Genomic DNA, 12754 nt, shown 5'->3' on the forward strand with positions numbered 1-12754 from the left:
CTTATCCAGCTTGCTCAGATGTAGGAGCATGTGTTGAAGTTTACTTGGTCTTTCCAGCAATCTTAAATTTTACTGTGTGTTGTTCAAAATCAGGCTGTCAAGGGAAATACTAAATGGAGATTTTGTCAAAACATTCATCGGATTTTCAATAATCTAGTTTATTTTTCAGTCAATCCTGAATACTATAATACGTTCACAGTATGGTACTTAAAAAAGGTTATTAAAATGCCAGCACATGAATTCTCAGATATCTTTTCATATGGCTTGGAAAACAAACTCCTTGTTAGCGATGGAGAAAATGAGCAGAGGAGTCAGTGCGAGAGTTTGGCTCAGTACTGAAAACTGGCATAGACCATACCATTTTTCCACTGACATAAAGCATGTAAGCATGTCCACAGCATGGACTTTCACCAAAGTATTTCAACAAATTTTCCAAGAAGAAAAACACTTCTGCACTGGCTCAGAACTAACCCTACCTAGCTCAGTGTGGGGCCAGGGCATTTGATGTGGACAAAGATGAGGGCATAGGAGGATGTTAAGGAACAAAGAAAGCACACAGTAACCATTTTTCACCATGGTCTCCCGGGTCTCAAGAGCTTACAGCTCTGGGACTTCCTGAGCCAGGAGGAAGTCTCTGCACTTCATTGTGCTCAGTGGACTTTTCTTGCATGATCTGTCCAGGCACCTCTTGAACTCAAAAACACAACAACCCTCTGTGGCAGTGAGTTCCTAGTCTACATACACACTGACTAAACAAACTCCACCTTTAGATTGATTTGATTAATTTCATAATCCTTGTTTCTTAAAGCAAGTATGTGTCAGCTAGCGGTATTCCCATTATAAGGGAAAAGGAAGAAGCTGAATGACTTCTCCAAATTCATAGTCAATGATCCCAGTGATCGCAGAACTCTGAACCAGAAGTGTCAACTTCCTGACCAAATATTAGACAGTACTTTTTTCTTAGAGGAATAATTATTTAACAAATAAAAATCCAAGGAATAGTCAGTAAATTTTGTCATTAAAGAAAATCACAGTTTCAAAATATAGAGTGTATTTGATAAAAAAATGTGCTATACTACAAAGTAGAAAATGTTTGTTAATGTCATTATAAGTCAAAAAAGTTATAATATTAATTGTTGTTCCATTGATGTAAGCATTGATGTGTTCTGGTCTAGCCTTTAGCACACTAATTGAGACCTATGCTTTGTAGTCATGAAGACTATAAAAATCAGAGGAAGGCCTTAATCTGTATTTCTGACAAGGGTCAAGTCGTCAAGTTTATCTAAATGACAAGGGGGCTGCAGTGCTACCTATTGACCAGTTCTACACAGGCTCCCAAATGCCTGATTAGTGCAGACAATGGATCTGAGGTCTTTGAACCTGCTACATCTGCAACAAGGGACTTAGGATGCAAGAGACAAGTCCTGCTATCATAGACAATACTTATGCCTTTGGGAATATGAGCTGGGTTTAGTCTTTGAAAGCTCCCAATATATGGCACTTCCAGAAAAGACACAAGAAATTTTAAGTGAATTAATTCTGAATTTTAAAACTTTTTAAAAACATTATTGGTTTGGATTTAAAATTGTGGCTTTAAGTCTTTCTAGAAAACATTTATTTCCTTTTTGTTCTTGATATAGGAGTACATTTATATTTAATGGCACTTGGTTTACAGAGAAACCGTAAGGAAACAGAACTACAAAAGAGAAGATTTATACTTACTAACAACATTAGCTTGTCCAGTGAAGATGGTGTACTGCAGCTCGTAAGAGACCACGCTGAACTCATCATCCGATGTCCAGTGGACAGTAATGGTGTCATATGAAGCTGTACAGAGCTCTTCTCGAATGGTGGGTGGGTTGGGAGCTGTGAGATACAACAGAGGAGGCTTACTGACACAATCAGTAAAGTATTTCCCCTCTCACCTGAGACTTAGGGGATGCAAGTGAGGCATGAATTTGCAGCGATACCATCTAACAGACTTTTCAGCAATGGTTTGTTAATTTCAGTGGTGACTTTGATTATAAACAAACTGTTGGAAAAGAGTTCTTGCTATCAAGAACTCCAGATTTTGAAAATTATTTGTATTAAAGTAGCTTTAGTTTCAGATGCCCTAGAACAAGTGATGTGTTGTTGGTCACATTAAACTGTGATTAAATGGGTACAATTGATATGTTACTTTTTCTAGGATTGCTCTGACCATTGTACCAAAACTACCAAAGTTTCATTGATGCGTATCAAGAGGGAGAGTCAACACTCTTCTGAGCTGACTTGAAAGCAGTGTTTGGCTAACCTATCTTACCAGAGATTTGCTTAAGTGGTATTTAAAAAACACAATTTTAGGGAAGCTCCAAACACTCATTACTCATGCTCAATTTTCTACTCTCTCTTTAAAGAGCTATTTAAATACGTGAAACTTGAAGCAAACTCCTTAGATCTAAATTTTCCTTGTTTGCAGTCTTTACAAAGCCAAACACCTAAATAAGAAAGAAGTGAGTCTCTCTTTCAAAGACTGATGAATCTTCCTCATTCTTATCTCAGTGGGAGTTTCATTACTAACCATCTTCTCTACAAGACACATTATGAAAAAAAAAATAAATTCTTGTGCTCAATAGTGTTTCTCCCAACTGTCACAGAGAGAAGAAGGGGGGCACTCAAACTGAAACAACCAAAATATGCCTGTATTAAAGGAAAAGGAAGTCAACTCTGACTGTTTGGTTTTGAGTTCGGTTGTGTGTTTTTTTGTTTGTTTGTTTGTTTGTGGTTTTGTTTTGTTTTTTTGTTTGTTTTGTTTTTCTTTTCGGTTTTGTTTGGTTTTTGTTTTTGTTTTTTTCTGTCAGGTCTTTAACCTCTATTAGTAACAAATAATGGTCTCTAAAAAAGTCTCTCTGAAGGAATTCCACCTTTACTTTTATAATATCTTATTTTTATAAAACATTTCTTTTACTTTCCATTAAGAATTTTTGCAGTTCATGTCTCTGGTTTACTGATGTATGTTCCCAAGGATTAAAGTACAGACACATTTCCAAGCAGCCTTTTTCAACTAAGAGGCATAAGGAAACACTCAAATGTCTTTCATGATATGGTCATGATTTGTGATGCTCTAAATAATGTATCATGGAAGTTTACCAATGTCTTTCTTTTTAAATGGGCAGAGGAACCCTTGGGACAGGTGGGTATTAATGAAAAGAAAGATAAATAAACTAAAATAAGAACAGTTACCCAGGAGGAGAATATAAACAAAAGCAGTAGGAAAACTCTCCATAGTTTTCTGGAGAGGTTAGTGGTACTATCAACAATGTTTCAAAAATGTATCCAGTTGAAAAATCACTGGAGTTTTTTTATTTTTTTTCTTCCTAGCTGAGGCTTTGTATTAATATTTTCCCGTATTTCAAAGCAAAAAAAAAAAAAAAAAAATGGAATAAGTCTTTACTAAAAATATACAAGTGAATCCATTTTTTGTTGTGCTGGTATTCAACTAAAGTCTTCTTCAGTCATCTCCTTCACCTAACACAGCAAAATATTTTACTTGGGAAATGTACTTATTATTACCTCATCACAGAAAATAAATATTAATTTATGGAAAGCAAAAATTACTGAAGGTTTAATGAACTGTAAACTGTATTTCAATAGCACCTAGGTATCTTCAAGTCCTTTGCAAATGGCAGCCTAATTTCGCTCTTCATATCCACACCCAGCCTTTATAGCTGGAAATTTACAGGCCTTCATGTAATATGAATGATTGAAAAGAGATTTGACCTAAGCAGGACATATATTCCCTGGCTCTTGTGATTAACCTCCACCCACCTGAGACTATACTGCATGAAATTCAGGTCTTCAGCAACATTCATTTCATAAACCACTCAGCATGAAACAAATACATCTGCTTCTCCTGCAGAAAGGCAGGCAAGTCTACATTCAAATACTTTGTTACAACAAAATGTATAATGCAGAAATCTAACTGCCAAATTCATTATTCCACAGCACATACTCCTTTAGAGAGTGTAAGATTGTAATGCAATTAAAGAGGTTGATCTCATCCAGTTAGCTTCATTATTACATTTGACAGCGTGAGATTTGGTTATTGAATTCACTGGGACTGCTACAGAGCTCAGGTGCCACAGGGAAAGCTCCAGGCTGCACTGTCAAGTTCCCCTTTGTGACTCAGATGTGATCCACCACTGTTCAGGAAGCCCAGCATGCTTTCAGCACAGCAGTGGAAGACATAATACACCCTTCAGTTCTCCATAGAGGATCAGAGCAAATATCTGGGAGTGGTAACTGCTTCCAACACTCAGACTTTTATCCACCTGAATTTGTGAATCAACATTCTCACAAGAGATAAAAATCATTGCTGAAGGCTGTTTTACTTCTTTTCTACTCAAAACTGAGCAGACACACTTAAAAAGTCAGTAATCACATCTGAAATGCCTGAAAGCCACTAACAGTAGAAATGCAGTTTCTTATTTGCTCTCAGAAGTAATGGACCTTTGTGAGCATAACTACTCCCTCTCAACCAGGTTAGTCTAACTCACCTTCCTTTCCATGTCATCTGCATGGCTTTTGCAATGAATGCGCTCACGTGGTCCATACACCTGAAACTGCCACCTCTCGTTATTGAATCCCAGCATGAACACAGCAGCCCTTGGTGACTAATGAGACTACATATAAATTCTCTCAGCCCAAGAACACAGAGATTGATAAAAAACACCTCAATTTCCTTTTGTTTGCTCAGTCTCCATCTCCTTGCTGTCATGGGGTGGTTGACTTCGTAAGGATTCCTTACTGATTTTGATATTGATTAAAGAAAGGAAGATCTAAGCCATCTCTTTGACTAAATGGTGCTAGAAATATCCCTATTGCTGGTATGAACATGAGGAAGTTGAGGAAGCTGCTCTGAACCTCTCTCAGATATTCATTACTGACTCCATCACGTATCATGACACTGGACTGCACCCGCATGCAGGAATTTGAAAGGCACAGTTTCATCAGATGTGGATACACATTTTATGTATTATTATCTTGCCATGTTTGAGTTGATATCAAGGGCTCAGTCACACAGTCATAAAGACATAGTTTTTGGGTAGACCAGAACTGCTCAAAACCAACAGAATGAGAGGAGATTACACCCAAACCACGAGACTGAGCTAGCTGGAGTTGGTTTTTGATCTTTCAATACTGAAAGAGTTAAGCAGTAAAACAGGTTGTTTCCTGTTGTTTCCTGGACGAGTTTCCAGAATGAAGTTGTTTCTGTGTGAAAAAATTGCTGGCATATGCTAGGCAATACATATTTCTTTGTGCAGTGACAGCTAAAGTGATGAATAAAGAAAACTTATCATTGTTTCAGATGGGATTTCTGAAGCAGGGCAAATTGCAAGGTCAAAGAATAGATGTTCCTCCAATTGATTTCAAAGTATTAAGACACAGAACAAGAATTTTTGATTCACAATGGATAAAAAAATTCCTTAGGAATTGTGCAGAGAGTTTACAAGTCTTAGGTATTGCCTGGATCTAGCTAGATACACAGTTAGAAAAAGATGATTTCCAGATGAAGAGCTTGAACAACTAGCAAGATAAGAAAGCTTTCCAAAGATATCAAGGCTATATGCACAGAGGATAGAACAGTCAAAGGAAGATTAGAAGTACTGTTTTAAGATACTGAGCTTGATATGTCAATGTCTGGTTGGCAACTTTCAGAAAGATATCAGAGATTTTCATTTGGATAGTAGCAGCTTAGGAAAGACAGCTGCACAAATAATAAGGACAAACTGGTTAAATTCATATTCAGTAAAAGAAATAGTGTAGGAAGAAAGAAAGATGCAAACATCAATGTGCCACATAGAAAACTGGGACTGGGGGGATGGAAGATGAAGAAGATCTGACAAATAGTACACTGGGAAAAATCAAAAGAGAAGAAAATCTCCCAGAGAAAATCAAGGTCAATTGTTGCAAAAGCAACTGGCAGCAGAGATAATGAAGCTGGAATTTAGACTTTTGTTCAGAAGCAGTACAGATGATAGTTATAACGTAGGCTTCTTCACTTGATTCCCAACATGGATCTACCACTAGGACTTACAAATGGTCTTTATTTTACTTAACTGTGAAACATGATAAAAGTAAAGCCTAATTCACTCTGTCACGAAGTGTTCAGTTTAAGATCTATGAAGATTCCATGCACCAGTCTGAAAGGAGTAATATAACATAAATCTTCCTCCAGAGTTTCTGAACAACAGTAGAGAATAATCAAATGCATTCAACTCTTAGGACTATACATATATACACATTACATATATACATACATTTACATAAATGTATTTTAACTGTCTGCATAGGTTGTATTTTACACTCAAATAATTTGAACATGTGTTTCGCATTTTGCCATTGCAGCCATATGCTATTTATTAATGTGAAGAAAAATAGCACAAAAACAAAGCTAGCTAAAACTGGTTTTTGCTGGGCATCAAGGGCAAGGATAAAAATGGTCTATTAGGAAAAAATGGCTGCACTGTGAGCAATTTCTTAAGACCATGGCTGAGTTAAGAAAAAGGCAGAAAAGGAGCTGTGTAAATGACACAGCCAGCATGATGGATCACAAAGAAGTTCTTTGTAGCAAGACAACCTTCGTACAGATACAACCTTCCTTTGTTTTCTGTAGTGTGTATAGCAATTAAGCTGATAATATTGACACATGATGTACAAAGGGGAAAAGACCTCAGGGGTGCAGGAACAGACTACTAGACAGAATTAACCTCGTAAAAAGATCTAAACCATAAATATTTGTATTTGAATGAATATATATAATCTCTGTTTGGAGACAACTGGGAGAAATAGGCAACTCCAGAATGGAGTCAACTGCCCTGAAATATGTGCCTTAAAATACTTCTTCGACTATAAAGGATGTTGAGAGTGATTATTTTACAGGCAGATTGCTAGGTTAGGGCAAATGAGTCTGTTTTAATCCCTCCTTTCATTTTTCTTGGATTTTTATAATTTTGGGGTGAATGCTCAACATGGTAGCAAAATTCCAGCAGATCTGGGGAGAGGCAGACACCATAACATTTCACTGGCACTGTATAAGAAGTTAAAATGACTCTTACCCCATTACTATTGTATCTTATTTACTAGAATATGTGTTAGATATTGATTGCATTCATCAGTCACATGGTGATACAGAAACTTCTTCCAGATAAAATCTCTTTTTCAAATATGGCAAGAACTCCACAGCTCTATGAGGCAAGGGTGTTGCTGCCCTGTGCATGCCCCTAATCTTGCACTGCCCAGTATTAATCTGTTCACTTATTCATAGAATCATAGAATCACAGGATCATGTAATAGTTTGATTTGGGAGGGACCTTTAAAGGTCATCTGGTCCAACTCCAGACTGTGAGCAGGAACATTTTCATCTAGATCAGGTTTCTCAGAGTCCCATCCAACTTGACCTTGAATGTTTCCAGGCATGTGGCATTTACAGCCTCTCTAGGCAACCTGTTCCAGTCTCACCACCCTCACTATAAAGGATTTTTTCCTTATATGTAATCTAAACTTACCCTCCTTTACTTTAAAACCATTACTCCTTGTTCTATTGCAACAGGCCCTAATAAAATGTTTTAAGTATTGAAAAGCCACAATGAGGTCTCCTTGGAGCCTTCTCTTCTTCAGGCTGAACAACCCTAACTTTCTCAGCCTTCCCTCTGCAGAAAAGCCAGCAGACAGCACTCTGCATGGAAAAGATACACCGATTGGCCATGAAAAGACTCCACCCTCTCACATTCTCCTGAACTAACATGGGTGTACCAACTGCAAACTGGGACAAGTGAATGGACCCAGGAAGTGTTTCCAAGTGTTTTTGTCAAAGTGCTTTGTGCCCTTCATTGCAAAGTCTTGCTGTTAACAGCAGATGCTTAAAAACACTGCAAAATGAAAACCTACCACGTTTCTTCTGTTTTCAATTGAAATGGAATGAATTGTTCTAATTCTGGCATTGAAATCAAAACATCCTAAATTACAGTAATTTGTTTCTCTTTATGAGTCATTGTACAGTCTGAGAGTGCACATTACTGAGGCTTTCAGTAAGGATCTAATCCTGTGGGCTTCTTCAGACCAAAGATCTCAGTTAAGTGAGGTGGGGCTCTGCTCTGTGGAGAACTCACCCCACACACTGGCAGAGTGTGCACTGTGTGCTCTCTAGTCCCAGATATAGCAAGATCCTCCAGTTCTGTGATGGGGGAAATACAGTGTCACTGACACGAGAAAACATCTTTCATTGCTGAGCCTGTGATGTTGATTACTTGAACTGCTTCTGGTTGCTTGTGGGAACTCTGCCAGGCTGCAATCTGCTGCAGCAAGGAGGAAGCCCTAAGGGAGAGGATAACACCTGGAGCATCCACCTTCTGGGAAATGGGGTTTGGTCCCTGCTCTCCCTCCTCTGGCTGCTCCACGCTGAGCTCCAGCTGTTCTTTCACTTCGTTCTGCTGCAGTGGCTTTTAACCATTTCTCACTCCCACTTCATCACTCTGGTGGGGAGGAATGCAAGGAGAAGAGGTAGGAAATGCATCCCAGTTGTGTTGTGTAGCACCTAATGCTTCCTGGGGCATTCTGGGGGTGCTAGGGGTAATACATTCAGGATTAAGAGGGAGAGAGTGCTAGGCTTGTGTAGCAAGGTTTTGGTCATGGCTAGGCTACAAGGTGATCCCTGTCAGAAAAGACCAGGAGCTGACTCCATGTCAGACACAGACAGTCCTAAGATAGACCTGCCACTGCTCAAAGCTGAGCCCATCACTGATGCTGGTAGTGCCTCTGTGATAGTATATTTAAGAAAGGGTAAAAAAGGCTGTGCAACACCTGGAAGAGAGAGGAGTGAGAAAATGTGATAGAAACAGCCCTGCAGATTCCAAGGTCAGGGAAGAAGGAGGGGGAGAAGTGCTCCAGGCTCCAAAGTAGAGGTTCCTCTGCCGCCTGTGGTGAAAACTAAGGTGATGCTGGCTGTTTCCCTACAGCTCACGGAAGACTAAAGTGAAGCAGATATGCAGCTGTGAAAGATCCACACTGGAGCAGGTTGATATTCCCTGGAGGAAGCTGCAGCCTGAGAGAGATGACCACACAGGAGCAAGTTTTCTCGCAGAAACTGTGGCCCACACATGAAACAGTCCACTCCTGAAGGACAGCATCCGGCAGAAGGACCAGTGCTGGAGCACTTGGAGAACTGCGGCCTGTGGGAAGGGCCTATGTTGGAGAAGTTCATGAAGAACTGCATTCCATGGGAGGATTCCCACGTCAGAGTAGTGGAAGAGCATCAGGAAGAAGGAGTGACAGAGGCGATGTGTGATGAACTGACTTTAACCCCCACTCCCCATCATGTTGCACTGCTCTGTGGGGAGGAGGTTGAAGAGCTAGGAGAGAAGTTGAGCCCAAGAAGAAGAACGGAGTGGGGGACAGTTTTTCTCAGATATATTTTTATTTCTCAGTGTCCCACTTTTACAATTAATTGGCAATAAATTACATTTATCTTCCCCAAGTTGAGTCTGTTTTGCCTGTAGCAGTAACTCTTGAGAGAACTCCTTGTCCTTATCTCAACCCATGAGCTTTTCATCTTATTTTCTCCCCTTACTGAAGAGGTGGAGTGAGAGTGCCCTGGCAGTTAGCCAAAGCTGGGACCACGGAGAAGACTGAAGAAAATCCTATCACTACTTTTTTATGATGAATATATAGTATAGCATCTTGATAAAAAAAGTACCTGTAAGATAATCAAGGCATTCCAACAACTTCTTCTCCCTGGTAAAATCAAGTGCGAAAGTATCAAAAGTATCATTGAGATTAATTTCAGGAATTAGAACCTGGGAGGATGCAGTTGCCATGGAAACCCTGTAATGAAAAGAAAAAACTCTTTTAGCACTCAAGACACAATAACTTTCACGTCAACATTGACCTGATCAATATGATTATCACAGTCATTGTGATTGTTTTTTTCTCAAAAAGCTTGACAAAAACTTTTATGTGTATTTTATTTATGTGGTTTAAGTTAGGAGCTTGTCCTAACACTTTTATTTTTGAGAGCAAAATCTCCAATAAAAACTTATTACTGAACTTTGGTCTAACATGCAGTGTCAGGGAAGATTTTAAAAAAATATTAGTTAGGCAACAATATATTTTGAATTGTTCTTTCTAATGATCCGTTGAACCAAAGTAGCAATAGCACCATAATTATCTGTGTTTCAAGCAATCCTGACAGATGCTGCATCTCTCCCAACCCTTCTTTTTCCAAGCAGTTTCTGGCTCCAGGCATTCCTTGGCACTGCTATCCCAAGGGCTTGGTGCAGATCCCCACACCTCCTCAGCTGTTCAGCACAGCACACTGCTGTTAACTTCAAAAGGCACAGGGGGGAGATAAAACAAATAGATGTCAGCACAGTTTATTTTGAAAGGCTTTTCCCTGAAAAGCATGGGTGCATACTTGCATTTCCTCCAAAAACAAAAGGTTTCCTTGCCTACCTCATTTCAGGAGCTACATCCACATTTTCTCTGTCCTGCTGTACTAATATAAAGAGATGAACTTTCACAAGAAAACTGCCATCAGGAAGGATTTTTCAGATCCTTCAGCTCGGTATCTCAAAATGCGTATTTCTGGAGAGCTGGATTATGGATATGTTTACAGAAGGTTCAGTTGATTTAGGCAAAGATATTACTAAGCCTCATTAGAAACTGGTCAATTGCTTCAGTTTGGAGATAAACAGACAACCATGCACACAATGCATGTCTGTTATCTGTCATTCATGACGTGTCAGATAAAAATATTTTGATTGCTTCAACTAAAATTTTCCCAAATCAGAGTATTTTTTCTGTAGACAGAATTGAAATGGCTCTGGGACAAATGTTTACTAAGGACTATTTTTTCATATATTTTTTGTTTAGTATTTTAGGAAAGTACAGTTAAGAGAGTCAAAAACTGATCTGTACATCTCATTGTCTTCAGCATAATTTTCAGAAACTGAGCTGAGGAGGGTTCCTAGTCAGCAATTCTTGTTATACAGTTTTGAACATGGTTTCTCTTGCAACTGTGGTGTAGAAATTAGTTTAAAGTAGATCCTAGGACAGATTTTTTTTCTTACGGAGCCCAGTTGAAGTGCCTTTTGCCCCATGTATTTAAAGGGAAAAATTCTCTCAGCTTTTATACTTCTTTATTTTTTTGTAAGAGCTTATTCAAACACCTCCACAAAGCACATATTTATTATGTAGACTCTATCACCAGGCCTTTTTGGACTGTCATTTGGGGCCATGCAAAGGGTGCTCTGTGATTACATGTGTTACACTCAGATTTTGGTGAGCTCAACAATTCACAATTTCAGACACCATGTCACAATATTAGGTTCAGAGGACTGAATTTCATTTTGTAATTCTTTCTGCTCTGACACTGTACTTGGTTGTAAAGGGTTTTTCTGGGATAAACACATTTTGCACACTGCAAATAATGCACAGCCTAAATCATCAGAGTGTGTGTAATGACTTTGCTTGCATAGCTACCAGTTGTGCTTACAACAGAGAATATTATACTACAATTACTTTGAAATATGTGGATGAAGAAATGCAATGAGCATGATTTCAGGAGACTGCTTTAGCTGCTGGAGCTCAAGGCCCTGGTGAAACTGTTACATGAGCAGTTCAAAAGCAGACAAAATGTTGCTCACCACATGAGAACTAAGAATTACTTGTGAGGAATAATTTATTAATCTGATTTAGTATCTTTTTCCATTTGCAATTTGTCTGTAAGCACTTGGTGCTTTTTTACCCTTAGTTTTATTCAGTGCCTGAAATGATTCCCTGATTTGCAGGGCGTTCACAGCCATCTCATTACAGACAGCAATCTGTGATAGCCAAGAATTAAGTTTGATTGGGCCCATATGTCAGTTTGTCTCATTTTTGCTCTCCCAGTGTCTCTCCTGTGACTGGATTTATGATGCAACTGTTCATGTTTTACAAGTTCAAAATGGAGCTTCTCTGACTATTCTCTGGTAGTCACTTAAAAAGCTCTGTGTCTCCACAGGTTTCTGCCCTACTGCTGTTTCTGCTGAATACTGAAAAAAGGACAGACCCCCACATTTCGCTTTTGGTACTCATGGTAGTTTTACTACTAGCTTCAACTGGGATGCCACAATGTAGCTTGGTGACAGAATACGAATTAGGCTCTAAGTCTGGAAGACCACGTATTCTCCACTGCTTTGCCTGGCCTTGACTTTTTCAACAGGTTTTCAATTCTCTGAAACTGTCATGAACAACCCAGTGTTGATGGCTTTGCTGAAGACTGATACAGCAAACCACGGTAAGTGGTAGACTTAAAAAAATACATAATAGGAGCAGGGAATTTCATGCTTTGGATTCAGGGAAAATTGACTGGAGAATGTAAAAATACAATGCAAACCCAGAAATAAAGAAATAGCTGAATGAATAAACATACTTTTGATGGCTTTCTTCTTCATTGTTCAGAGATATTCTCCCTGTTTTGTTTTGTGGTTTGTTTTTTAAATATTATTGATTGATTGCCAGACAGCTGATAATTCCAAGAGAACATTTTTTTTCATCAAAAAATACTTCAGAAATTCAGTGGGAATGTTTCAGCATTCACAGCATTGCACTGAAAATTTCTGATAGCACAGTCCTTTTCTTGGGGTCCTTGATATATATGACATGTTGAAAAGAAGCCAGGACCCTAAAAACAATAGAAATTCCCTGTACCAAGGGACCCAACACAGTAACTGATGTA

At 38.8% G+C, this 12754-nt stretch overlaps 1 protein-coding gene across 4 annotated transcripts in view; it reads right to left on the reverse strand.

The window, feature by feature from the left end:
• The window catches only part of MID1 (midline 1), a 174724-nt gene that overhangs the window by 13911 nt on the left and 148059 nt on the right, over positions 1-12754 (reverse strand). For all 4 annotated transcript variants that reach the window (XM_064646589.1, XM_064646590.1, XM_064646588.1 and 1 more), the window contains 2 exons: positions 9734-9861; positions 1723-1866 (listed from right to left, as the gene is read on the reverse strand). In XM_064646589.1, the coding sequence (XP_064502659.1) occupies positions 1723-1866; positions 9734-9861 (272 nt within the window). The remainder of the gene's footprint in view (positions 1-1722; positions 1867-9733; positions 9862-12754) is intronic.

This window comes from Pseudopipra pipra, chromosome 2 (genome assembly GCF_036250125.1).
Source record: "Pseudopipra pipra isolate bDixPip1 chromosome 2, bDixPip1.hap1, whole genome shotgun sequence".
NCBI lineage: Eukaryota > Metazoa > Chordata > Aves > Passeriformes > Pipridae > Pseudopipra > Pseudopipra pipra.